The sequence below is a fragment of the Gymnogyps californianus genome, chromosome 21 (genome assembly GCF_018139145.2).
Source record: "Gymnogyps californianus isolate 813 chromosome 21, ASM1813914v2, whole genome shotgun sequence".
In the NCBI taxonomy this organism is placed as follows: Eukaryota; Metazoa; Chordata; class Aves; order Accipitriformes; family Cathartidae; genus Gymnogyps; species Gymnogyps californianus.
This window is the reverse complement of record NC_059491.1, coordinates 5,219,171-5,246,729: the sequence shown is the minus strand read 5'-3', so window position 1 is coordinate 5,246,729 and position 27,559 is coordinate 5,219,171. Positions and strand designations below refer to the sequence as shown.

The window sequence follows — 27,559 nt, the reverse complement described above, 5'->3', positions numbered from 1 at the left end:
GCGGCCGAGGGGGAGCCGCCCCCCGCCCGCCCCAGCCCGCCCGCGCCCGTCGGCCTCGGCCCCGCCCGCACCGCGGCCCCTGCCCCGCGCAGAGATTATTCATCAAAACAAGAGGGCGGCGGCGGCCATCTTGGGGCGGGATCACGTGAGACCGCCCGACGCCGCGGAGGGAGCCGAGCATGCCGGGCCCCGCGCTACGCCGGCCAATGGCAGCGCCGGGAGGCGGGGCGCGGCGCGGCGGAGGGGCGGGGCCCAGCGGCTCGTCGTGGCGGCGCGGGGGGGGGAGGGGGGGGAGCGGCCCGCGCGCACCATGGCAACGGGGGCGAGGGCGGTGCTGAGGGGAGGCGGCCGTGAGGGGCGGGAGGAGCGAGGGAGCGAAGGCCGGGGCAGCGCGGAAGGCGGGCCGGGGAGCGGGTCGGTGAGGGGTGGGGAGAAGCGCGGGAAGGACGGAGCTGCCCGCCGGTAGACGCGTCGCCGCTTGCCCGGAGGCGGGAGCAGCCCCGCAGGTATGGACGTCGGGATCCAAGCTGGGGTTAGGCTACTGAAGTCTTGCCGTTTTAATGCGTCCGGACATGCTCCGCTCCTTTAAGCTGTTAGCCCACTTCTCAGTGACGAATGATTGAGATAATACAGGCTTTTTGTCTAATTATTACAATCTGTGTAACATATCAAGGGAAAACGAAGGCACTAAGCCCCCAGTGAGTACTGGGCCTTAGCCTTTTCTAAGTGTAGTTTGAATCTGAAGTATTTTTTTCCTTTCTTGTGTAAAAACATAAACTTCTCTGCACCTAGTTCTTTAATTATACCACAAAATTATATTTTTGTGAAAGATACTCATCTTTTCCTCCTCTTTCTTTTCCCTCACCCTCGAAATGAAACTCAGCTAGAGAACAAAACAGCCAAGGTCTGTGTTGACTTTAAGTGAATTGGATGTTCACTTCCAGCTCTGCTTGTTTGATCAGTTATAATACATGTAGGTGAAAAAGAAAAGGGTTTTGAGAAGTCACTTTTTTGGAAGAGAACAAAAAAAATGGCAGTTACATCAGCAGATTTTTGCCCCAGGATGAACAGTCACTCATAATAAGATCTTAACAAACAGCTATGCGCAGTGCAGTGTAGTTTGACTCAGCAAGTGAAAGAATCCCATAAAAGAGGGACAACAGGATGTTCTTAAGATGGAAGCAAACTGATCTGCGTTAACAAGGGATAAAATTAAGACATATTTCCATAAGCACTGCAAATAATTATAAAGCAATAAAATTTATCAGATTTTTTTTATCCATATATGAGGCAGACATGATATTTGGTCTTGTGTTTCAGCGTAGATCTTCCTTAATGTACTGTATTGATTTAAAGGTGTTTGAACAAAAACAATGTATTTGATGACTTAACCAAGGTGCTCAGAATGGGAAACAAATTCTTTTGTAAATAATTATATCATAATATATATATGTGCCAGTCTTTTTGTAGAACATATGTGTATTGTTACCTGTGATTTTTAGATTATGCTTCATTTTGTGTTTCTTTATCGTTTTAGGATTATGTTTCATTTTGGTTGGTTTGGGTTTTTTTTGCAATGGAGTTGGGTCTATAAGCCAAAGCACAGGCTTTTATGTGATTTCATTTGCTGGTTTGTTCTTATGCTAAATTGTTGGTTTATTCCATATTATATAGTCATTGCACAGAATAGCATGCAAGAAAATTATTAGGAGACTACACACAAATTTATGTCTTAAAAGCTTTTGAGTAAAAATTAGTAACCTTAAAGGTACTTCTGATGATGTCAGGGAAAAGAGTTACGTGTTCTGTTTAAAAGTAGTCTGTATAAATATGTCACGAAGACCAACTTTTAGAAACAGTAATAGCAAATGACATTCAGTGATACAACTCCTTACATTTTCATATATCACTTGTATAACTTTTTTTTTCATATCATCATTAGAGAAAGTGTTTTAGAGACTGTGAATCCTGGCTGTTCTTTTGGTTTTCCATTGTCTGTTTTGATTGTAGAACCCAGGAGGCAACACATTTCTGTTGTGTTCCTATCTATAAAGTACTTTCATATGCAGCTAGTATTCCTTAAAATCATCTATAGTACACAGTCAGCAGTTGCACTAAAAAACCTCAGAGGTTGGCTGATGAAAAAGTTTCACCATCAAAGCAACAGTGTAAGATAATTGAAGTGGTCTGAAACACCTTTGAATAAAACCCTTCAAGTGCTTCTCCAGGGAGTTTTGTTCTTGTCCTTCAGTTCTATAGTTCAAGTGCATATCTTCTTGGCAAAGGCTATCTTAATGTCTGTCTTTTTTTTTTTGCCCACTTCCAGAACATGTGACTGCTCCCTTTCTTTTTTCACCTTGCATTTCAAGATGTTTAATTTGTATTTTGTGAAAGCATGTGAATTGGTTAGGATATAAATGAAATTAGGATAAGCGGTTTTGTCACTGTAGTAGCTTCTCTCATCCTCAAGATCTCCAAAGCATCCTCAAGCAAGTTCTGCATAGTATTACCTGCTTTCAAATCAGAAATTTGAAGTAGGAAGGTAGCAATAAAAAAATAATATCAATAATAACTCTTCTATATTTCTAATAGTAAGGACTTCCTAATAGCAGCCTTACTAATGAATCATACTTCTCGTCATACAGGTTTCTAAGGTTGCATTTTTCTGATTTCTACTTGGAGTCTCTCTTTGTACTAATAGAGTTCTTAAGGTCATCATTGCCTTTCTGTATTGCTTCTCATGCATATCTTCTTGGAGTGCACAGCTTAAAAGCTGTGGGGTTTGACAGTATCTGCAATATTTCACACTTAAAGTACTGCTGTTGGGAACCTCTACAATTTAGCTAACGATGCAATACGTTCCAGAGGTGCCATCTAGTGGAGCAGCCAAGTCTGCGTGGCTGTTGCTGATGGATGGGACAGAGTAGGTCTGCTGCGTGAATTTGTTATTTATATTAGAATAACATGGTAACAGTAATTTTGTTTTCAAATAAGTGAAAACTGCTCAGTTCCAGAAGGAAGACACTGTCAGGATCCACAGAATAAGCACCAGGCATTTTACTGCTGGTCCCCCAAATTTCCCTAACTGTATAAAGAATACTAGTTCTTTTCTTCATATTTTGGAAACTAGCTTAAATTTACATAGGCCTCTAGTAATTATATGGGGGGTTCAACCTAACAAAAAGCCCTCCAAGCTTCAACAGATTTTCTCTGCCTCTGGTGACAGCTTTAAGAATTCTGAACTGACATGAAGTGTCAGAAAGGTGGTGGTGCTACTTATGTTCTAAAATGTCAGGGATTACTTTAGAAATTTTTTTTTCCATGGAAAGTAATTAAGTTACTAAGCTCATGCTAGATTTAATCAAACTCTTTTCTCTTTCCACTAGTGACAAGATCCCTGCAATGTTAGTGTTACCAACAATATGCAGCAACTCATTTGACATGTAACTACCAAGTTGATCTGACCACTTACATGTGTTTACATGAGGCAGAATAAAACCTACTTCTCTATGCAATATACCACAAGGTCAAAAAGAAAAACATTTAAGCTAATCGAACAGATGTATGCAAACAAATCTTAACTAAAGAAGCATTGTTTTCACTCCGTATATGTGCTTATAGAGTTCAATTATTTTGCAGACTGGAATCTACATGGATTACTCAGACCTATCTTCATCGTTTAGGATTTGATCAGAGGCTGGTTTCCTCTGGTAAGGTGAACTTTATGTTGAGAACAAAGCAGCTATGGCACAGTATAGGACCTTACATTACACATTTAAGATACAAGCAAGTGGAATTAACTACTAGTCTGCACCTGAAAGAGAAGCATCTTGAATAATAAATCTGTATCCTTTGTTGTCTGCTTCCTTTATCTTCACTTCTCTACCATCCTTCCCCCTCTGTTTTGTTTGATGTTGGCATGCCCCTTTAGGCAGTTTTTCCTTGTTTTGATTTAGACCGTTAGTTAACTAGAGACCCAAGCCATATCACTTATGTTTTGGGTTGTTTGTTTTTTTTCCCCCTCCAAAAACACATTCAGAAGTCAGGTACTTAAGATTGGTTTGGTTTGGGGCATTTATTAGCAAAAATCAGATCTTTAACACTGGCAACAGCAGACTTATTTCCTGAGCCGGAAACATCAGACCGTTTAGGTTAATAGGTACAAGGAATCAGTTCTTGTCTGTACAGCCATCACTGGACATGAGGATGCATAGTCTCCTGTATATAGCTGTCTCTCCATGTAGGAGCCAGTACACATCTTCAAGCTCTCTTGAAGACCTGTTTACATACTTGATTCTCACAACGAAGCTCCTACCAAAAAAAACCAAACAAAAGTATAGATGTATATAGTAATCAAAGGAACTGCTTTTAAAAGTGAACATAGATCCTTTGCCATGACTACTGACCACCACTCTGCTGCCATGCTAATAGGTTATGCTTAACATTCTGAATTTAACTGTACAAGACAGTGAAACAATGAAGTTGTTCCAGCTAAACTAAAATCAAAGCAGCATGTGCTCGCTATGTACCGTCCATTACTAATACTACAGAGCTAGAAGACGACTTGTGCATACCATGACAACACTACAGATCTTATTTTTGTCATATAGAGATAGAATTAGTACAAATCTGAAGTAAATACCAGGTGGAGGTCATCTCCTTCAAGCCAGTGAGTCCAGCCCCTGTTGTTCTTCTCACCAGTCTGGACACAGACAAGTTTGTCATTTTCCCAGGTAACAAGGCTCTGTGGAAGAGGAAACAAAAAAGTGTTTCTGTATGTCTTTGTCTCAGTTCTGCAATATACTTGTAGACAATGTCCTTTTTTCCTGGATAAAAGAGGACCTAAATACTACTCCTGAGGGAAAGTGAAACTGCTTGTCTATAGCTCAGGCTCCTACCTCTGCATTGCATTGCAAGTAGTATTCTTGAAACAATTTCAGCTCACATAGCTGGATTGATCATGGCATCTTAATTTTGTCATGACCTCTTGATTTTATATATTCAGTCTTACCTTGCATTTTCTGTTATCCAGGCCTTTATTATCTTCTTCAAACTCTTCTCCAATTTTGAATTGAAGCAAATAATCTCTGAATGTGCTAGTGGTATGGATATAAAATGAATCACCATCTTGTTTGATCACTTTCTGAGGCTTCAGCATTTTTGCTATCTTGCGTGTTGCAAAGTCAATACCTTCAACAGGAGGCAAAAAGGTCAGAGTTGTATTTATCACCAGCCATTTTGACAGCCAGAACTTACCTTTATTACTACTAGAAGCATTTCTTAGATAGTTTGACCTTGCTGCTATGCACGGTTTTGTTGTTTGGGTTTTTTGTTTAAAGCTGTATGTTACACAGATCAGGTCATGTTCTTGTACATTTTACTCTTTGGAAACCAGTTTACTCAATTGTTGCAAAATTCCTATGCAAGATTTCTAGGACTTTGAGTCAAAAGAGTCCTTTTAGGAGTCAGGGAGATTTGGTTTCCTCCGCACAGACACCCCAAGCTTGGTCTCAGACTTATCCCCTGCTTAGCTAGAGGGAATAATGCCTATTCTCGTCCTTTGTCAGAGGAAAGGCATTATGTGAATTAACAAGAAGTCTTTGCACCCTATACCTTAAATAGGGTAAAATGAAGGGCAGTCCTAAAATAAATTACTCAGGCTTGTTTTCAGGACATGGCACTTGCTATTAACACTTTTTAAGTGCAACTAGAAAACATCACACTTGTCAAAAGATTTCCTGGTTATCTGTAATGATCAGTCACCTTTAACAGAATCCTGATGTTCTTGGTAATACTGAGCTTAAAGCAGTGCTCCTAGAGTTTTTTCTATTTCTGTAGTGAATGTTTGTTTCTTTAGAGGAACAGGCCATCTGTTTGGCAGGCAGCTGAATTGCATTGCATCCCTATAGCATGCTCAGAATTAGGTTTTCAGGAAGGTGGATGGGTAAAATGGAGGGCTGAGTATTAATTAATTTAGTTGTTTTCATCACCTAGATTAAAACTGTAATTTTATAGGACCACTAGAAGTTCCTCACTTTATGCAGGCTGGGGTTGTGATCTTCTTGACAGGCTGTGTTCAGCTACCATGTGTTGAACCATATGGCTCATTATGCAGTCTGTGTTTGAAGTGGGACTTCATTACTGTATGCATTACAGAAGTGTCAGAATCTGTCAGTCATGTTTTCACATGGTTACCAGTTTATTTTAGCATAGAGGGGTTTGAAGTCAGTACTGGCAACAGCCATACCCATTAAGCCTTAACATGGTTATAAAAACGTATAAATACAAACTACTTACAAATCCATTATTTAGAGGTAGGTATTAAATTGAAGGAAAGGCTAGGCTTGGAATAGCCATATCCTTATCCATAACCATCTCGTTACTCAGCCGATCGGATATTAGCATCCTCACTCTACTTACCCTGGCAGAAGAGTTTTTCATTCTAGCTCTACAATATCTATTTCAGTCCTTGTTTTGTTCAGTATACTGGCAACCAAGCAGGAGTAATTAAAGATAGGTTGTAAATCATCAACAGGATTCTTTGCCTTTATTTTTAAGTAAGTTCCCCCAATTACATGCTGAAAACAAATTGCTTTTTTCACAAGATTGATAGTTATATTTCATTTTAAAAAGCCCTTACTTAGCTGGACAATGTTTCTTATCAAGGAACAGACAGAATCTCTATTCCATTTGAAGACATTAACACATTAAGAGTATATTACTTAGTATTTAAACTGAGGAATAAATTCTCATTATGGAAGCAGCCTTGCTTTTTTTCTAATTAATAACACAGCAGGATTAGAAACAGAAGAGTTCTTTCACCATGTTAAAGATACCAACTAGACAATTTAAGTAGGTCACCCAGCATGGATACAGCCAGAAAACTGATTTTATTCTAGTTATGTATACCATAACCAACAAGGGACACTGCTGGTCATCAGTTGACACAAGTCAAAAAGGCAGAAAGGGGTGGGAGAGGCAGGGAGAAGAGAAGGCAGCACACAAGATTGCCCGCTGTCACAGTCTGTAATGAGTTTTGTACAAGAAAGCTAATAAAGTACCGCAAACTTTCTTAGTTCCCCATTAAAGCACCATTAATCTCTCTCTATAAGAGATCTGAGCAAGGTCAGAGGTTAGCTTCAGGCACTCCAGAAGAGGGACAGTTAGGGAGACTTATCAACGAGTCACAGTAATGAGAGAAGTATTTTGTAAGCTGTTTAAAGATAAATGACACTAAGCTAAAAAACTGCCTGGAAGTGGCAAATACCCAAGCACTTCTTTTTGTTACTTAATATTTAATTAACCCTAGACATAGGTTCTGTAAGGTTGTGCTCAAAAGCAAGAGAAATTGAGTGGACAAGGCAAACTCTTCCCTGTCTCTGATGAAAGCTATACAAAAATTCTGCTTTTAACAAGTATTGGGCTGAGAAATTCCTGAAAGCTGCAATGACACTTCGGTGACAGGCTAAAGTATAGTTAATGCTGTCTGTTTATCAATAAACAAAGATGCTTCCATTGTTTTTCAGAAAAAAAAGCTTCAACAATATCTAGGTTTTAGAAGAACTCAGACTCTCAAAATTCAGGAGGACCCTTAGGGGGGAAGGGAAGGAGGTTAGTATCAGGTATTTTCACCTACCTAAGGCCACCATATAACCTTCAAAGTTGTCATTGCTGATAAGGTTCCAGGTTCCACTGAAATCCACAGGCATTGCCAGACTGTGGAAGGAAGATATGGACAACCTCTGACCAAAAAGCAAAAATGAAGAAGTAGTTTTCCAACTTCCTTATATAAGGAAGACTGTGGGTGGGATTACATCCCAGAGCCTTTCTGATGGAGGGGAAGGGTACTATTGCTGAGCCAATAGGTGAGAGGGTATTTGTAGATCAGCTTCAGCTGCGTTAGAGGGAAAAGTTCACAGCTTCTGAAATCTTTGTGTGGAGGAAATGTTAATAGCCCAAGAGTCACAATGTAAACCAAAAACTGGTTTAAACCGTTTGTGTCCATCTTGTATACTTTAAAGGGAATCATGGACAGATTTTGTCATTACTAAAATTCCCTCTATGTATATTAGAGCTGTGGCTTTATGATCTGAAATCTGCATATTTGTTGAAAAGGTGATCTACCCACTATCAATATATGCCATATTTGAACAGAAAGGGGTTGACTGTTAAACTGTGGATGGTATTATATCAGCAAATTTTAAAGCAGTACCTATGACACAGTAATAGAGATAAGTATTATATCTTGTTGGTTTATGTCTGGAGTGAACAGTAGGCAGCATTTTTGTCTAGTGGTCATAACAGAAAAGTGAAAGACAATCTTGTTTGTGTATGTTATTCTCCGAAGTGACTCTCAACACAGCTCTACTATGCTACAGTTTACCTATTTGTGTTCTGGTTTCTTTAATGCTGTTAGTTATATCCTAGTTAAATGAACATACATATACAAAATTATTTATTTTCTCAGATGCCTTACCAGCCAGAAAGTTTGTGTAACAGTTAGGCATGAGACAGCAGATCCAGAGGCCTGAGCTCTGTTCCCAGTTCTGCAGCTCTGTATTTATCAGTTTTCCTAGATGGGAAAGAGGACGAATGCCTGTTCTTGCAATCCACTTTCAACTCTTGAAAATCGCCAATAACAATAGCAAATTCAAAAAGTACTCTTGTGCATACAGAAGATGTAGCTCCCCTCTTTGCTTTTTATTCTTTACACATATAGTAAAGGAGAGATGATGCAGAAGTTATTCCCACTGATGCTTGATTAGATGCTATACATTGTGGCAGAGCATATAGGGAGTAGAGCACAGGATGCAGCAGGTAAGCTTCAGTGTTGGACTTCATCTTCAGCAAAGAAGTAAAAGAAATCTCTTAAATGATGACCCAGCAATGTGTTTTGAAAAGTGAATAAAGAATGCTTGACTTCAAAGAGAAAGGATTTATAAGGAATTTGAAAGTGAGATTCTATTTCCTTTAGGAGATACATAATTCTCCAATCTCTTGCAGTTCCTCCATCTGTGGTTACTTTTTTGGAAACTGTATGCCTTATTGTTACAATTTACCAAGTGAGAAATAAAAATTTAATAATCCTGAACAACTAGGCACTCTAGAATTGCTAAGTACAGGAGAGCTAGATAACTTCGTACCTCAGTTTCTTCATCAGTAAAATGGGGAAAACAATCATTCCCGAAGTCACACGTACATTTTGAGCATTAGCTTAATCCCACATTTAAGTGGTCAGATGGGACAGTGATGAGCACCACAATGAAGCCTACATTAAAAGAAAAACCCAAAACTGATGGGCAAGGGAAATTGTAACTGTGTTGCTACCATAGTAAAAAGGGAATTTGGTATTCTGAATCTCAAATGAGGAAATTCACCTATAGCTACTACATTTATCTATTTACTGACTCAGGTTAGGCTGAATAAAAAGATAATATTTTGCAGAGAAAATTAAGTTTCCCTGAACTTTAGCTAAATTTTTGGAGCTGACAGTTTGACCTATATGACTCACAGAATCATGCGAGTAGGAAATTAGGACGTCAAAGCTTGTTTCCTGTTTGCAGATGGATATTGTTCTCTAACCGATACTAAACTAGGAATGGCACAGAGAAATGCAAATTAATGTTTCCCCTGGACTCAAATAGTAACATTTCACCCATAATTTGTTATCACGAGGTTATGGTAGTAAAGCACTGTTGCAATACTACTGACTGTTCCAAGTAAAGAGAAGTCAGTACTTGGATAAGTCCTGTGTAAAAGCCTGGATATAACATTTTAATTGAAAATTGAGATTATGCAGATTGTCTGGGATGTGGTGCTTCTTTCTGTAAATCAGTACTTAATCTCAAACTAAGACTTGTAAAGGGTACTAGGGTTACTATTTCAAGGCTCAGCCAAAGAATTGCCTATGGAACTTCTTGTAAGAACTGTGGAGTGCCCTGGCCACATCCTATGATGGTTCATTTCTTTCTCCCTGACAAATTCCTGATTTTCTTTTTGTGGAAAGAATGTTTTTCCATTTCCATCTTAACTGCTGTGCAGCATTGAGCATCTAACACATTCCATTAAGGATGTGGCCTCATTACAGAAGTAGATAAAGTAGTTCCTGCTGCTGTTGCAGTATTTATAAAATATTTTAAGTCTGAATTACATGTGTGGTATAAGGGCCCTATGTTCTCTTAATAGAGCAGAACCAAATGCAGTGATGTAAAAAAAAAAAAGCCTCATTTTTGTTTGTAGAACATCTGTGAATGCATTATAACTCTTTTATAAAGAAGTTCAGTGAACTGCATTATTTACAAACCTTACATTTTCAAGTATATAGATTCTCTTTTAGATCTGGGCCACTCTTGAAAGTTATACCTGCCTAACGTTTTTGAATATGTCACATCACTGACTGTGATGCTGATATTTATAACTGATTGGAACAGTAGATTGTCAGTGTGCAGTTACTTCTAGTGTTGTAACAGGCAGGTTTCTGGATCCCACTAGTAAAACAAAAGATCCATATTCAGCAGTCAGTGTAATTTTTGAACAATGTTCTGGTTTGTGTAGACAAAACTGTACTGACATCATTCTACCTACTTAAAAATCATGCAGTCATCAGACATCAGATTTGGTTAATAACAGGATGACTAAAATTAGCATATTACATGCAACTTATTTTATTGAAAGACTCATCACACATAACTACATTAAAACCCAGTGAAATATAACTGTTTGAAGACTAAAGCTTTATAAAACATCCTATTGAATTTGCAGTTTCTCTAGAATTACACAAAGTGCACCAACACACACCAGCATCATTATTTAGAAGAATAAACCTAGACTTAAAGTGCAGTTTTACTCTGAAAAGTGACCACATAAATAGGGTGCTTTGCCTTTAGAAAGACCTGCTCTGTTTATTCAGAAGCATGCTTGTTGACTTCAGCGCTGAAAATAAATCTTTCTTGCCCTCTATTCTTGTCAGTCATAAAGACAGACAGCGAGCAAAAGAGAAAAGTAAATCTTGTCCTTTCCTATGCACCATCAATAATATAGTTATCTTCAATCAGTTATGGCAGTTTGATTGCTAAGGTGTCACGGGGCATAATTTATCCTTCGGTACCTTTACTACTATTGATGATAAATGAACCCAGCCTCATTATCAAATGACAGTGTAAGCGTGCCTGAGCTCTAGGGGAAAAAATGGCAGACTGAGCACATTTGGTGCAGGAACCACCAAGAAAAAAACCTAAGAATCCTTGATGCTACTTTCTGTCACAGTGCAATTACAGATGCACTTCTAAGTTGTGACTTGATTTTATTACACTAATCTCCTTGTAGATTCTCTGTAGACAGCCACCTTTACAGGCTGGAACTAGTAGAACACAGATGTTTTAGTGTATGGTAATTGCAGAATTTCATGTATGCCTCCAAGTTTGTATGCCCGATGCTAGCTCCACAGTGGGTTACAGGTTTTTCCAATAGTGTCTCGACTCCCCTGCTGGGTTTTGTATGAGCCTTGCAGGCCCTAGGGCCACCCCTGATGTTCTGTGTTTGGCTTCTGGCTTCCAGACTTCCCCTAAGCTCCTAGGGAACCCTAGACCTCTGCCTCAGCTCTTTGGGGAGCCCCTGCCCAGGGAAGGATGATGACAGGTTGTCACGGTTATGATCCTGGAACATGTCCCTGGTTCTAGACTTGCCCAACAGCATCTAGGCTTCCTGGCCCGAGAGTCTCGCATTCTGCTGGATTTGTTGATATGAAAAATGTGATCAGAGTCATCTTGTGGAGATTGTATGAAAAAGCTGTTGACCCATTACGTAGCATCTTGGAAACCTTGACATTTTTAATAAGGCACATAATGGAAACAAAAATGGGATGACGGCAACTAGAGGGAGGTAGAATTCTATCACCATAACATTCACAGTGCCTCTCTAGTTTATATTCACATAATACAGACAACATACTGTTAGATTCAAAACCAGATTTCTAGCAAAGAAAAATATTTCACTTATGTACAGTCTTAATATCCTACCATTTCTTCTCAACTCCAGTTACAGAAAACAATTCTGGCTATATACATTTGGCTCAAAAGTAAAAGCTTATTTATTATTTGAAATAAAGGGACAACTGTCTGAGAATCAGTGCAATGACACTATTATTAATTTCTATCCATTAAATCAATGGCTATAAACCAGTTTCTGAAGTAGGTCTGTCCTTCCATGAGAAACAGTGCTGCGCTTAACATACAGCTCTGGAAACATGAATGGAAAAGTAAAGCACAAGGCATTTCTGGGAGCAAATTGCATGACGGCAGACAAACAGGCTGCATGTTGAAAGGCAGGCAGCTCAAAGCATGGTATATCTAGCACCACTTCAGCCAGGAGTAAATTTTTCCCTTCCAGGATAGAGCTAAATAATTTCTTTGAGGTGCACCATGTTAGCAATTTTTAAAAAAATGAGTTATATAGATTTACTATCAGTAAGTGGTACATTTTGAAATTAAATGGCTTCGTCTGTTAAGACACCATAGGTTATTAAAAATATTTGTGTTAGTATTTTATAAATAGCACTCAGAGCAGTCCGAGTTAAAACTAATCAGAACATTTTCATTTGTTTTGTTTGTTGTTATTCTTATATGCAAGTGTGAATTCATACACTTAGTTCACGGCACTGTGACAAAATGTTTAAACGTGAAAATCTTATTATTGGATTTTAAAAAGATTGTGTAGGTCCAATTATTGAGTGCACCAAACCTCACCAGCAACTACATAGGTACTAAAGCCACAGAATTAGCCCACTATTTACTTAAAAAAAACCAAACAAAAACCCAACCCCTAAAAAACACATTTTCCTGTACTGAACTGTAGCTTTTTTCACAGCAGAAAGTAAGTTAGTTGTATAGTGCGTGTTAGTTCTTGGAATCACTTGCATGTTTCTGTAAGGGAGCCAAGACAACCCCAGCATTCCTCTCTTCACTCTCTGGACTATACAGATTATTTTTTTCTATGTATGCTTGAACTACATCAGGCACTAGGTAACGAATGCTCTGGCCCCTCCGCAGTGCTCTCCTAATCTTGGTGGAGGAAATGTCGTTTGTGATCCATTCTTCCACAAGGTGAATGTTATTCTTATGTCTCCACAAAATATCAGATTCATAGATGAATTTCTGAACGCTGTTTCCAGCCCTACTGATGCATACAAGGCCATGATTTTTGACAATTTCAGCGATGTCCTCCAACTTCCACAGATTGGGGATCCCAAAAGATTCCAGCATGTCACTTCCACAAAGCAGTTTAACCTGTGGCACACCTTAAAAAGAAAAATAAGTGAGAAACAGGGCTTGGTTTAGGCCACCAGATTTTACCTAACTTGATGGGGACATTAAATTTCTAGGCTACCTCTCTGTATCTTTGGTTAAGATGAGACAATGGAATGAAATAAAAAAAGATTCAGAGTATATAATTTATAGTTAGTAGCCTCAATACAGGATTTTTCTGAAAAAAGGTTATGGGAGTCCCTTCATTCAAAAGGACTAGAAAATAAACTAATATGCTCATTTATCCTTGGGGTGAATCAATCACTGTGAGGATCAAAGTAAAAGAAAATACAGAGAAAATTCCAGAATAGCTAAGTATGACAGGATACTGTAATGCTGTTAAAACTTCATCTGACATTCCATAGAGTTACAGAAGAGGAGCTAGCTTTTACGGGACAGGGGGCAGAGGGGATTATGTAAAAGGAAGGAAAATACGACCAAACCCCCCTGCCCCCCTAGACTGTGTGACCTGTCTTCAGGGGACTCTCTTCCATACTGTGTTTTATAGGGAATCTAGAGAAGCATGCAGATAGAAACCACCTTAAAGTAATGGAAGCAAAATTGAGAGTGCTACAGATTTGCAGCTTCCAGTAATGTCACAGGGTGGTAGGAATGTCGTAAAACATCTGTCAATACAATATGAAAAAAGCCTGCCTGATGCTGTTGGTCTTTTCTTTGAATACATTTACTTTAAAACACTATCAATTAAACAGCAGAATTTGGAAAGGTTCAAGGGAAGAAGTCAGGCAAAAGTCCAGATTTGCTAATATAAAGGATTAAGATGGTCATTATGCAACACTATTCAAATTCTATATGAATACATATAATCGTACATGTTAAGCTAAATAACTAAAATTAAGATCTAAAAGCAAGAAGCAAAATAAATGCTACCTAAAATTACAAAGCCAAGGTACGTCTGTTGTATGAAGTTTTAAATTACAATTTAAAATGATCCTGTACCCAGATACATTTTGAATTTCAGGATTTAATCCTGTCCTTTCTTTCTTCAGCAACTTACAATATGATCCAAAATTCTCAGCTGTAACTACAGTTTAGCAAAGTTCTGTAGGTAAAATGGATAGCTCAGACCTTTTTCAGTTCCAATTTCTATTATCTTGAGTATTTTTCACATCCTATATATTTTACCCTTACAGTCGTCTTTGTTACGAAGCCTACTGCTTTATGCTGTGGGATCTAAGGGAATAAACTTATTCAGTGAAATCAGAAGCAAGAACTAGCATAAAAAAAAGTTACTCATCAGTGCAATTCCCTTGAAATAGCAAGTATTGTTAAGCATTTAATTTGCAAACAGACTTAACTTTTTATATCTGGACACCGATTTTTCTTTTTAACGGGGTCATGCCTATTTGGTTCCTGTTTCCTCTTCCGTCCTGGCTTTGTTAAAGGTAGAGCATTCTGCAGACTATTAGTGGGATCAGGAGATAAAAACTTTTGATGATGGTACCTGCAAAACAGATGTATTTTAGGTATTTTAAAGATGTAGGAGAATATAGGGAAGAATGGCCTACTAAATAATCTATCACCACTTCCTCCTGCAGTACTTTCACAGACAATCCATCCAAGAACTGATCTGCTGGAACAGAGACTTGTGAGAGCTGGGTCATAAGACAGTCGAAGTGCAAAGATTTCAAAGCAACAACTACAAGGTTGGTTTGTTTCTTTTTTAATAAAAATTTATTTTAAAAAGAACCTCAGTGAAGCTGCAGTGACTGAAAGAGTAAAAAACGTGAAACTTAAAAAAAGATACTCCTTCAGACAATTCTCATGACAGTCTTTAAATACACAAATGGGCAGCACAGCACAATCATAATCAAATGAGAGAAGCTTGTGTAGCATGTGTCTACCCTATTCTAGTCTCTTGTCCTTCCTCATGAATACCTTTTCAGCACAAAAATTGAATAAAGCCTAAGAAACAATATATCTTAAAAATTGTTCACAGGCTCATTTTTTTGTACGTTCAGGACTAATGGCGCAATCTTTCATTTACAATGCTCATATAAATAGTACTTCTGAATTCACTGAGTCTATTCATGTGATTTGGGGTTAGCCTGCTATTATTCTAACTTGTTAGAGCTAACACCATTCCTTATCCTTCTATAGGTTCTTGTGACTTTTTAGGGTTTGGCTGAAGAATACCTTAAAACTTTTAGTGTTTCCAACCACTCACTCTGGCTGCTTTCCCAATCATCAACTTCCACCCAATCTGAGTTTTTTGTAGCTAGTTTTGCCATAGTTACTCGGTGATTCGCACTGATCAGACCTTTCTTCTTATATGCATCACCTACTGGTGAAATTATTCCTTTGATTACTTTGTATTTTCCTGTGGAAAAAAAAAATCACACAAGAACATGAAAAGTGGTTGAGCAGATGTTACTTCCACTGTATTGTATTTAAACTATTACATAACCATTATGCACTGCAATCTCTAAGAACACCAATGCCAGCTCTGATAGCCAGCTCAGTGGAAAAGTACTGTACACTTCTGCCATTGTACAAGGCAGCACAATTAAAGATTTAGTAAGATATGTTAAAAAGATATATTTCTATAAAGAAAAACTATAAAACTCATGCTTTAGCTCATTAAAATTAGTAATAAGCAACACATATGTAAGACTTCTCTCATATATTTGGCCTACATGATTTTGTATGATACATACATGCGTATTAGCTTCAATATCTAATTAGTATTTCAAAAAATATCTGTCACTGTCAAACAGGCATTCATATACACAAAATATTCACTTTAAGTGTCTAGTTATCAGAGCTGTTCTGAATTATATAAATTACCATCCTACCTGTTTCATGAAAGTAGTCTTTAGCCAGCTCAAATAGCCTTAGATGCATGTTGGTGATGGGATTGAAGGACCCACAGGCCAGCAGTACTACTTCAGTCTTCTTGTCAGGATCTTCCATAGCCATTCCTCACAGCTACAGAGCCAAGTGGAGAATGCTGGTGCTAGTTACCAGCCACTACAAGAAGAGACCAGATTAAAAAATAGTTATTCCTACTTATTTGTGCTGCTAATAAGCAGATTTCAAGATCAAATTGAACACTGTATTTTCCTTCCATCAACATTTGGCCTGTGATTGTTCACGTGATACTGCATTATCCAGTTTTTAAGAGACTAAAAACACTGCCTCTAGTTCTTTCTGGTTATCCCTGGATAGAGGTACAATGCAAGGAGCTGAGACAACAGTGGCATTATGTTGCAGAAAGGAGGATAATTCTTCTGTGGGGCTTCAGAAATCAGGGATGTAGAGAAAAGTGAGTGTGCTAGGAAGACGACGTATGTAATAGATAAGTGAAGTCAAATTTGCCTTGCCTATGTATTATCAAAGCAGCTGCAATTCCCTCCAATATGCAAGAGGAAACATCTTTAAAAATGAAATAACTGAAAACAGGCTGCTTGCCTGAAGAGAGGACAGTGTACAGCCCACTCTGAAGAAAAGCAGCTCATGCAGAAAAACTTGATGAGGAGAGATTATTTGTCCTGATTGCAGGACAAACTTTATTAGAACTTCGCAGGTTTTTTAAGATGCCAATACCAATCAGCTGCTGACAGACACATCTGCAGGGAACTTCCTTATAAGTAACTTCCTTACTTCTAGTGTTTACAGGGTGGAATAGAACATCCTACGACAGTTCCCAGTGCTGCTACTCTAAATTGCAGTGAGTCTTTTCAGCAAAATCTATAGAACTAACATTATATTGTATTAAATTCTGGAGGAGAGGAGGGTTAACATTTCTTCATTCGAGATTTATTTACATTTTACGTGCTCTTGGTATGTGGGAAGAGAGCGCTATGGACTAAACATGAAAACAACCAATCTACTTTGTGTTGCAGAAAGTCAGTGGTAGGTGTACCAGTCAAACAGATGACAGAAGAATAGTGAATTTTAAAAAGTTTAGTAAAAGCTGCAATTAAATACCCGATTTTTTTTGTCCTTTTTAAAAATACAACAGCACTGTTCCAATTTTGAACTTCAGTTTCAGAAAGCTGCTCAAGAATTGGTGAAAATAAGGAAATTTCACTACTTATCTTTCTCATTTCTCCTCACGCTACATGGATTTTTGCTTCTCAGTGTTCTTTTCTTTCATGAGAATATTCTGGCTTGCCAAGATGGTTTCCCCTAGCCTGGCCCTGAACAAATGAAAACTGGAATATGTTATGGGCCATTCTCCTGCTGTTGCTGTTTGTGAGATGTCTGAGACATCTGTGTTGAGCACTGAATAGTCTGCCATTGTTTCTACAGCAACATCACTGCCTGCAAAAATGCCACAAGGTCACCCTCACATTCTGTCTCCTTTACAGAGAAGCTGAGTGATGTTCGCAGCCGCCACAGTGGTGAGGTATCACCACAGCTAAATCTTGTAATAGCTACTATGTACGATCAAGTAGCCCTTGAATAAAAGGAAGTCTGGCAAGGCTTCACATTTTGCAAGTGTTAGTACTTTTCTGTGCTTTCAAGAGTTTCACAAACTTTTAAAATATTCTTTATTACTGCAGAGTAGTTCAGCATTTGAAGGGTTTGGTGTTACTTGGAATGCAGTCTTCACAGGGGCATCAGCCAGAAGAGTTACTATGGGAACAGGGAAGGAAAGGAGTTAGACTTGCCTTTGTAATGCATAAAGCCCTACTTTCTAAAGAAAGAGCCTCATGCTGCAAATTTGAAAAGGGTTGATTTTCTCCTTTAAAAAGAAAAAAAAGCAAGGGTGAAGTGAATAGAAAATTTTAAGATGAAAACATATAGTGCCTTTTCTGGAGTTAGTCAAATGTCCTTTTTCATGCTGCTAGCTAATTTTACAATCTTCAGAAACAGGCAATTATTGCGTCATAAACTCACCCTGTAGCGCTTTCTATCTGCATAGAAGTTGAGAATATAAATATAATTTAATAGTTTGCACATACCCTCAGTCTCCTAATTTGCATTGACATCCTCTGTCTAGCACTGTTTTCATAGAAAACAGCTGCATGGTTGATGTGGAGAGCAGAGGAAATGACAGAGGTATCATCACACGATTACCTTCACTGTTATGTCATCCTTATAACCAACACAGCACCGTCAGAGCTGGGATCTGCTTTGTATGAAATGACCTTCATATAGCACTAACTTTTTGGGGAAAGCTATGCAATTTGCACATCCCAGGAGAGAAAAAGAAGACTAGGTTCCAGTGATGATTAAAGTCCAGCCACTGCCTGAGCTCTATATGGAACTATGCCTATTCTTATTGTATAATGACATAAGTAGTTTTGATGAATTACGTATAATTTGGCACTGCTTGACACAATTCTAATTATTGCAGTTTGATCACAAGATCCAAACTAGCAGCCCAGCTCCTGCTACACAGAGATGAAAGACATCTGTGTGCAGGTAAGTGTTCACAAAACTGAGAACAGTCTTAAAATAATGAATGCTATCTTATGCCAAATACCAAATGAAATATTAGTAAAACCTCTCTACAGAGACTTAAGAAAGGGAAAGAAAGTAAAATGGCCTTCACTCAGATTTTCCGTAAGTGTAGGACATCCTGGATCATTTTCCCTTCTCCTTCAGAAGGAAAAATGAGGTGCTCTGCAATGTAGTCCTTTACATATATGCTTATATATAATCTCATCACGCTTATACATAATCTTACCAATATTTAGTGTGTACTACTTGCAGTCTTGCTAGTGCTTAGCTGGATTGGACACATATTTGCAATAAAAAGCATCAAAGTATGCCTACAGTAGATTTTGGGATGGTTCTGAAAACCAACCTGTTTGCTTCTGTGGATAAGCAGGTAATTGTGAGTACGCTTTGGTCAATCTCATTTATATTTCAGAGGTAAACATTTATTAAGCATGCTTATATATCTGTAGGATATAAACGCCATTAAATATTAAATTTACGGCGGGTAGGCTGTTGCTGGACGCTCTCGCATGCTAAGCACTCCAGTTTTCGCTCCGTTTCAGCAGCCTCCTCCCCACAGCTCCACGCCGCGAGAGGCCCGCACAGCGGTACGGCCCCCGAACGTGCGGGGCGCAGGGTCAGGCCCCAGCCCAGCCAGTCCCCCGCCGCCGCAGCAGCAGCAGCACGCACCAGCGGGCCCTGCCGCCGCCGCCTCCCCGAGCCGGCCGGCCGGCCGCGCCGCCCCACCGCCGCCCGCGCTTACCGCCCGGGGCCGCGCCGCCAGCTCCGCGCAGAGGGGCCGCACTGGGCGGCGCGGCGGCGGCGCGCTCTCATTGGCCCGGGCGCGCCGGAAGCGGCGCCTGTCGGGACGCGGCCCGCTCCTTCTCGGTTCGCGCTGCGCCCGCGCTCCCGCCCGCCGCGGCCTGCCCCAGGTGAGGCGGCGGTGGGCCCGGGCGGCGGTCAGGGCGGCGTGCGGGGCCGAGGTGGGCGGAGAGGGCGGTCGCGGCCTCCTTCCTGTGCGTGCGGCTCTGCCCGCAGGAGGGGGTCTGCAGCGGACTCGGCTCCGCGAGCTGCGGCCGCGAAGGAGGAGCCGGGCTGGAGCCTGGCCTCGGGGATAGGCAGGCAGGACTCGGGTAGTGCCTCAGCTCCTTCTTGTCGGTTCTCCTCCCGCCAGACCTCCTGTTCGCTCTCGGCTCTCGCACCTTTCCAGCGGGGAGGATCGCGTTTCCTTGTCCGTCTTCCGGCTGCTGGAGCCGTTGGTGTTAGTGCAAACCTCAGCATTTGCGGGTCAGCGGCTGTTGAGCCGGTGCCTGACCCAGGGGTGTCCCACTGATCGCTGCCGTCGGCTAGCTGTCTACTCCTATTTGATACCCAGAGAAGCACAGATTTCCTCTAGAGTGCTCTAGTTTTCTACAGCTAATGCTTCTACCTAAGGTGTTTGCATGCTTCAGACACCTGCATCCGGGTTGTTGTCTCTTAAATAGTTTCGTGAGGGGCCGTTGAAGAGTAGAATCTGTTGTTTCATATAGCGAGACCTCAGTATTTCAGTAATTGCTACTTGGTTTGAAACTTACTTGGTTTTATGTGCTGTGGCTGTTTGAGTTACTACCTTGATGAACTGCCTCTTGCTACAACGAGAACAATTGTGTAGACCCAGCCTAACACTTCTGTATTTCCACTGCAAGGACCTCCCAAGTGTTTTGATTAGACATTCCATCATAAAGATATTGCATAATTTTCTTGATACTTGGAGCATTTTAAAATAAGTTTAAGTTGTTGATACACAACAACAAAATGTTCTTTCTCCTAGGAGTGTCATGTAACAACTTAAAAGTTTCATGTGAGAACAGAAAATGGCTTCAAGAGGAACAACAGAGACCAGTAAACTAAAACAAAACTTGGAAGAGCAGTTGGATAGATTAATGCAGCAGCTTCAAGATCTGGAGGAATGCAGGTATTAAAAACACACGCTTTCCTCTTATATGGTAATATTTTTCTTAAGTGGTTGGCAGAAGAAAGTGGTACCTTTCAAAAATCTTGCGGTTTTTTTAGTTTTATTTTGTGTTTTGCTGTGGCTTTATATTTTTTAAATTAGGTAGGATGTTTGTGTTAGGTAGTAAAAATTATTTTAAAAAACTTTCTTTTTACTAAGATTATTCTGTTATCTTCTTCAGGAAAATGCAGGCAGAAGTACTCATTACTGTTTTCTTTGAAATTTTATATTTCAGTGTGACTTTTTAACTTTTAATAGCTATTCACAGAATTCACAATTTTCATATGGGCTTTTTTAATAGCAGTTAGCAAATAGTTTTTGTGTCTATTTTGTTTTGTCTTATAATTACGGATGTTTGGGTTTGGGGTTTTTTTAGTTTGTCTAACACTTTCATGTTATTTGTTTCATGTGATTTTGTGTTAGTTTTTTGTGGGCAATAAAATTTGAGATAGACTGAATTACCAAGGAAAAGGGTTTTTTTTTGTTTCAGTACTTGTACTTAAACATCCTGTGTGGTTTTAGATGCTTTCTCTGACTATAATTCTAACTTGTCCAAGCAGTACATATTTTTTTCAAGAACAATTATAACTGCTAAGGGTTGGTAGTGCTGTTCTTTGAATTGGGCAAGGTTTAGACAGCAGGATCAGTTATTCCTGAATAACTTGATGGTTTTTGGGTGAGGAGATAGGCTTCTCAGATAATTTCATTCACCGTAGCTTTGAGCAAGACAATCTCACTGCATATTTTTGTTGAGATCCAAAATACACTTTTAAATATTGTACCAAGTGTTGAGTACCTCATAGTTGTCAGGGCCTTTTTAATACAAGTGACTTCATACAAACAACACAGCTGTATGGGTGGCTAGGAGGCGGTGCAAAAGCAAGAAAACTACTTATGCATTAGCTGAATAACAGCTAAGAGGGCTAGAGCAGAATAATCTTAAGTGATGTGAATGTTTTCATTGCTATCTGAGGAAGCATGCTTCATGATATTCCCTGATGTCCTTTTCTCCATGTTACATCTCAGGTTTAATCCTATGAATTAATGTGTCTTGTTGTATCCTCTTTAGAGAGGAGCTAGATGCAGATGAGTATGAAGAGACCAAAAAAGAAACTCTAGAACAGCTGAGTGAGATCAATGACTCCCTGAAGAAGATTATGTCTGGAGATATGACTTTGGTGGACGAGCTCAGCGGGATGCAACTGGTAAGGATGATGTGTTGTTAAAAATAGTTCACATTCTGCCTGGACTCAATGAAACAGAAAATAGATACAAGTGATTCATTGTAATTTTTAGACAGACACATGTGAAAGCTAGATCTACGTATCTAGTGTTTTTATTATTTAATATATCTGTACATGTAAAAACCTGGTTAGGCCTCTTCATTTTAAAAGGAAAAAAAAGATGTTGAAGAATTATAACCATAACACCGTAGAAAAAACTGTGGGAAATTGCAGGGACTAAATATATCAGATCCGTAATATTAGAAAATAACATAAAATAATACAGATTAATATAAAAGGTGTGAGGAACAATCCAGGACAATATATATCATGAGAAATAAAGTTCATTCCTGTTTGTTAGAAAGCATAAAACTAGCATTTCCTGTGCTCTTATTGCTGATTTGTATTTCAGATTCCTACCAGATGAAATGAAAAGGCTGTAGGAGTGACTGTGTAACTTTAAGTTCTTTTAGTGAATTGATCTTATTTTATGCTGACTTCCAAACTTGTGATCTATTTTCTCTCTTTTCAAATGTTTAACTAGAGCATGATATGGTCCTTCTGAGCCCTATGTTTTAGGGTTTTGTTTCCAGAGAGATCATGATTTGTCCAAACATAACTGTGGTGAGATTTAATCATAACAGCTTTGATACTCCATAGAGGATTTTGAATAACACTAGGAGATGTACCTCATCATTTACATTCTGCTTACCCTTAGAAGAGCTGTAATCATCAGTGTGGGTATTAAGACTGCTAAAGATAACATAGCACATCCACTTGTGATGTGCTAATATCAGGAAGATGTTGGAAATGATTAAAAATTAAGACCTGGACTGTAATGAAAAGTTTCACAGCTCTTTCTCAGTGTAGTTGCACTAATTAGTGGATTTTTCAAGCCCTGCATAAAGGTAACTTTTTTTTTTCATCTCACTTCCATGGTTATAAAAAAAAAGAAAAGCTCTCTGTATCAAATGGTGTAGCGGATACTAATGATGCTTTCCAGCCTTCATTAATCTTGTCATGCAGCTATAGCTTGTGACTGCTATTAGTTCTGGTCATTCTTGCTCTTTTCGTTGTAGGCAATACAAGCAGCCATCAGCCAAGCATTTAAAACTCCAGAAGTAATTAGAATGTTTGCAAAGAAACAACCAAGGCAATTGAGGACAAGGTTGGCAGAGGTGAAGGTTTCTGTTTTACTGTAAAAACTGTTTATTTGAGCTAGACTGATGTAATGATTGCAAGGAGAGCACCAAGCGTGTTAGAAAACTTAGCATCATAAAGAGATAGAGATGTTCTCTTTCAGAATTTGTTCATTTTTAAATGTTTATTGAAGTAATGGGGACAACAATGTGTATTTCTTAAATAATCTTCTATCTTGCTGCTTCAAAACAAAAATGTGATTAACAGGTAGTGAACTGAGTATAGCTGCAAATAGCAAATCTGAAGAGTATGAATCTGTAATTGTATTGGGGGGCTGGAGAGTGCACTCAATGTTTCAGAGATCTAGACTGAACTTGAGATCCAGATAAAGTGAAATGAAATGTGATTCCTCCATGTGTCAGTGATATGTGAATCCATAATTTTGAATGAATAGCAGTCTTTGATTAAAAAGATGTAAGTTTGGAGAAATCAAGAATGCTAAGGTTAGGTGCAAAGAGTATTTGCAGAATATTCAGAAAAACTTCACGGCCATCTTTTAAATTATAGGTAGCTCTGTCCCTTACTTCCATGGGTACCATGCTTACTGATGATATTTTTAGGCTGTTGCATTTCTCATGCTGTTGTGTTGAGTGAAACTAATGGGAAGCTTATATGCTTTAACTTATTTTCCCCCCTGGTATACAGATGGACCGAGACTTAATGGTTGGGAAGTTGGGACGAGACCTATACACACAGCAGAAAGTGGAAATCCTGACTGCCCTCAGAAAGCTTGGTGAGAAGGTAAGGTATTGGTATGATAGTTAGGTGAATAGAGATTTCTATCTGTATATTGAAGAGGAATTTGAAGTCATTAAAATAAGAAATTACGACTTTTGTTTATGAGCAAATGATAAAATGCAGCTTGCTTTTGTAGTACATAAATGTCCTTCCATTTTAATGCTAAGCTTTCTGAAGCACTCACTACTGAACGTATATCAAAGAGTACTGTACATTTATATAAGGCTATTTCTACTTTAAAATGCTTTCTTTGGTGGGTCATATGAATGAATCATATAAGCTGGTACAAGTTGATGATATTTATAAAAGCTACAAAACAAGTCTTTTACCGGCTAACTACCACTTATCCACCTGGCAGGAACTATCCAAGACTTTTGACGTACATTGAGCTTTACTTACTTTTGTATTGGTGATAATACCTACCTCTTGGTGTAAGATAAATTAACTGGAGAGAGGAGTGATAAACTGATTGTTTCCCCAGTGAGTACACCAGTGGCAGAACAATCCCTGTTTTTTACCACTAGAGGGAGGAAGAGAAGTTGTTATTTCTTTTTGTTGATGGTATATGAAGAAAATGGGTTGCTGTGTATCTCTGTACTTAAACTTTCTTAGGGAATGTAATGGAAAAGATCAAGTCCAGTACTTAAAGGAGCTGCATTCCAAGTAGATGATATTAGTAAATGCTTTCCCTCAGAATATTTTTATTGCTTGACTGTCAGAGAAAAAAATGTTTTGGAAATCGGTTAAAAGGCTAGTTAAGATTGTGAACTGAATGCATGAAAATATCTAATGCTCCTGGCATGAGTTCCTTGGATCACTTCAGACAAGCCACTTCACCACACTTTGACATAACCTCTTTATCTTTTAAAATGATCAGTAACCTACTTCACAGAGGACTTGGTAGGATAGTAGTTTCACATCTGTTCTGAATGTGAAAAATGATGGTAAATATTACGTTTGTCTGCACAATACTGCAGAATGTTAAGTAGTTAGCTGCTTGCTTACAAAGCACAGCAAAGGCAGGCAACTAATACTTTTTCCTTCATTCCAACATTATTCTGAATGCCTGTACCTCATTTTTATATTTTTATTAAATAAACTGACACAAACACTGTGGACAGTTTGACACGCTTATGCTTTGCTTTAATAAGGATATATATCTGGGGCTACTTAAATGAGCTAGTTTTAACTTAGAATATCTGAACCTTCCAAATGTAGGTTACTGCTTCATTATTGTAAATATTTTATGGGCATCTGTCACAAGGCATCAGAGCACATACGTAAAAGCAAAATATACATGTGCAAATGTCACTTTAAAGGAAGAGAACCATTTCTAGGTCATTGACTCTTAACATGGTCAAAGCTGGTAGTGACTGCATATTTGTGCTTTCCTCAGTCGGTGATATGAAGCAAGCTTAGCTCTTAGCTCATTACTGTATTGACCACGTGACAAAAAAGTAATTGACATCCTTTGCATAGTTTTGGTACAGAGGTACAGTGTGACCTTTTTGTCAAAAATTATCACTGGAGGTCAGCTTGAAACTTAGTGGTGCATGTAGAGGCACGTCTGATGTTGCATATGCTGTCCTTCCTGGGCTGACAGGCACCATTGAGAAAAAATTCAGTGGTAGGGGGAGTAACCTGCATTTTTACTTTGACTTTAATACGTTACATAACACTGCCATTTAAAAACTGCAAATTGACAATTGCTGTAACCTGTCATAGTTCATGTATATGCCCATGTAGATGGTGGGAATTACAATGGTGGGAATATGCACAGTTAAGGTACCAAGTTCACAGTTGTGGCCTTTTTTGATTTAGCTCACTCCAGATGATGAGATGTTTTTGTCAACAAATGCTGGTACAGCCCTGAGCCAGTTTGAGAGAGTCTCCGCTGACCTTGGTAAGTTTTTGTGCTTATGACTTCCGATTTCTTTGCCTCATTGAACACTGATTAATAGAAATACCTGTGATTCCCCTATGAAAGAGAAAATACGAACAAAAGATTCATACCGTTACATTTTGATGTACGTTTTTCTGTTTTATTAACAATGAAACTCTGATACACTATCCATGAGGAAAAAGTAATGCAGCAAATAAATCCAGTGCCAAATGTCCATAAAATGCCAAGTGTTGCCCATAATGCTGAAGGCTTGAATAGTCTGTCTCAAGCAGAGATACTGCTCTTACAGTTAAACACAGATCTTTTTTGCATTAATGACTCTCTTCAGGAGAGCCTTTGCCAATTTCTCTGCATCAAGCAGAGGAAATTATTGGCACATTGTCAAAATACAGCTTTAAAACACTCTTCTTGCCATGATTGTCATCTCAACTCTCATCATACTGACAAGACCGAAAGTTCAGTTATAATATGCATGGCAGGAACGTGCCAGACTGGGTCAGGGTACAAATAAACTGTCTCTGTGACCTGCCTTTCAGTACTCCTCTTCCTGAGAGTGTAAGCAAGGTGAGAACTCTTTTATTCAAAAGGATACTTAATGAAGCTCTCTGTGTCCATGGTGAGTTCACTTTGGCTGGCCACCAGATGCCCACCAAGCCATGCTCTCATTCCCCCTCCTCAGCAGGACAGGGGGAGAAAATAAAATTAAAAACTCGTGAGTCAAGATAAAGGCAGTTTAATAAAGAAGAGCAAAGGCTGTGCACAGAAGCAAAGGAAAACAAAAAGACTTATTGTCTACTTCCCATCAGCAGGCAATGTCCACCTACTTTCTGGGAAGTAGGGCCTCAGTACATGTAGCAGTTCCTTCAGAAGACAAATGCCATAATAACAAATCCCCCACCTCGTCATTTCTCCTAGCTTTTACTGCTGAGCATGGTGTCATGGTATGGACGATCCCTCTGGTCAGTTTGGGTTAGCTGTCCTGGCTATGTCCCCTCCCAACCTGTTGCCCACCCCAAGCCTAATGGCCTTGGGGGGTGAGACAGCCTGGATGCTGTGCCAGCACTGCACGGCAGTAGCCAAAACATAGGTGTGTTACCAATGCCATTCTAGCTACAAATACAAAGCACAGCACTATGAGAGCTGCTACGGGGAAGGTTAACTCCATCCCAGCCAGACCCAATACAACATGGCTGGTTTTAGACCTGTCAAGCCAGTATGTCTCCTTTTTTTTTTTTTTTTTTTTAATTAGCTCAAGTGTTCTAGTTTTCAAAATGTAGGTTTGATTTCTTTTGATCTCAAATGTTTTGCGTGATTTAAATTGTATATAAGGAAATTCACAATTTCTACTAATACTTACTGAAAATGTTTTTTCCTCTCATAGGATCAGGAGACAAAGTCTTTGCTCTAGCAAGTTTTGAAGTAGAAAAGGCAAAACAATGAAGAGGTGCGTGAGGCTTGTGTCTCTCCAGTTATCAGCAGCATTGGACTTCTGTCATATTGCATTTGTTTTTTCTATTTTTAACGTTGAAAAAAAGAAAAGCAAAACAAAAACAAAAAAACCCAAACCCTAAACCTCTTGGGTTCTTAACCAGAAGATATGAAGTAAACAGCCTTAAGTGCACTTTGGAACCTTGGTGTCTGTACCCCTTAGTAATACAAGCTCTGAGGCTGAACACTAAGTGGTACTCTAAAAACAAAAGCATGGTATGACTGTCTTTGGAAAGAATCAGCTATTTTGAACTTTTCTGAATGTGTATTTCTCTAACTATTAAAACGTAATCTTTTTGCA

General features: G+C 39.1%; 3 protein-coding genes across 8 annotated transcripts; 1 reads left to right on the top strand and 2 right to left on the bottom strand.

The window, feature by feature from the left end:
- The first annotated feature begins 475 nt into the window (after positions 1–475).
- Positions 476–27,559, top strand: LZIC (leucine zipper and CTNNBIP1 domain containing). 5 transcript variants are annotated; one of them, XM_050909678.1, is made up of 9 exons: positions 483–506; positions 14,861–14,968; positions 18,628–18,695; positions 20,524–20,667; positions 21,776–21,911; positions 23,009–23,107; positions 23,775–23,870; positions 25,689–25,770; positions 27,152–27,559. In XM_050909678.1, the coding sequence occupies exons 4-9, from the start codon at positions 20,567–20,569 to the stop codon at positions 27,208–27,210; spliced, it is 573 nt and encodes a 190-aa protein (XP_050765635.1). In that variant the 5' UTR covers positions 483–506; positions 14,861–14,968; positions 18,628–18,695; positions 20,524–20,566; the 3' UTR covers positions 27,211–27,559. The 5 variants fall into 5 exon arrangements, with proteins under 5 accessions (XP_050765639.1, XP_050765635.1, XP_050765638.1 ...); XM_050909679.1 differs by lacking the exon at positions 483–506 and adding an exon at positions 3,695–3,710; XM_050909682.1 differs by lacking the exon at positions 23,009–23,107 and having other exon boundaries at positions 476–506.
- Positions 4,059–8,491, bottom strand: RBP7 (retinol binding protein 7). The gene is made up of 5 exons (XM_050909683.1): positions 8,477–8,491; positions 7,637–7,716; positions 5,012–5,190; positions 4,643–4,744; positions 4,059–4,311 (listed from the first exon to the last, which is right to left on the bottom strand). Exons 2-5 carry the CDS (start codon positions 7,707–7,709, stop codon positions 4,261–4,263), a joined length of 405 nt encoding a protein of 134 aa, XP_050765640.1. The 5' UTR covers positions 7,710–7,716; positions 8,477–8,491; the 3' UTR covers positions 4,059–4,260.
- Positions 11,804–16,278, bottom strand: NMNAT1 (nicotinamide nucleotide adenylyltransferase 1). Of its 2 annotated transcripts, XM_050909675.1 has the most exons (4): positions 16,118–16,278; positions 15,459–15,642; positions 14,621–14,766; positions 11,804–13,294 (listed from the first exon to the last, which is right to left on the bottom strand). In XM_050909675.1, exons 1-4 carry the CDS (start codon positions 16,239–16,241, stop codon positions 12,894–12,896), a joined length of 855 nt encoding a protein of 284 aa, XP_050765632.1. In that variant the 5' UTR covers positions 16,242–16,278; the 3' UTR covers positions 11,804–12,893. The 2 variants fall into 2 exon arrangements, with proteins under 2 accessions (XP_050765632.1, XP_050765634.1); XM_050909677.1 differs by lacking the exons at positions 14,621–14,766; positions 15,459–15,642.

Excerpts from the sequence above, each read along its gene's own strand:
- RBP7 (XM_050909683.1), bottom strand. The coding sequence starts at position 7,709 with ATGCCTGTGGATTTCAGTGGAACCTGGAACCTTATCAGCAATGACAAC. Across the intron at positions 4,745-5,011 it reads TGGATAACAGAAAATGCAAG|AGCCTTGTTACCTGGGAAAA; the intron begins GTAAGACTGAAT and ends CCTCTTCCACAG. Across the intron at positions 4,312-4,642 it reads AAGGAGATGACCTCCACCTG|GAGCTTCGTTGTGAGAATCA; the intron begins GTATTTACTTCA and ends TTTTTTTGGTAG.
- NMNAT1 (XM_050909675.1), bottom strand. The coding sequence starts at position 16,241 with ATGGCTATGGAAGATCCTGACAAGAAGACTGAAGTAGTACTGCTGGCC. Across the intron at positions 15,643-16,117 it reads AGACTACTTTCATGAAACAG|GAAAATACAAAGTAATCAAA; the intron begins GTAGGATGGTAA and ends TTTTTTCCACAG. Across the intron at positions 14,767-15,458 it reads GAAACACTAAAAGTTTTAAG|GTACCATCATCAAAAGTTTT; the intron begins GTATTCTTCAGC and ends TCTGTTTTGCAG.
- LZIC (XM_050909681.1), top strand. The coding sequence starts at position 20,567 with ATGGCTTCAAGAGGAACAACAGAGACCAGTAAACTAAAACAAAACTTG. Across the intron at positions 21,912-23,008 it reads AGCTCAGCGGGATGCAACTG|GCAATACAAGCAGCCATCAG; the intron begins GTAAGGATGATG and ends TTTTCGTTGTAG. Across the intron at positions 25,771-27,151 it reads GAGAGTCTCCGCTGACCTTG|GATCAGGAGACAAAGTCTTT; the intron begins GTAAGTTTTTGT and ends TTCCTCTCATAG.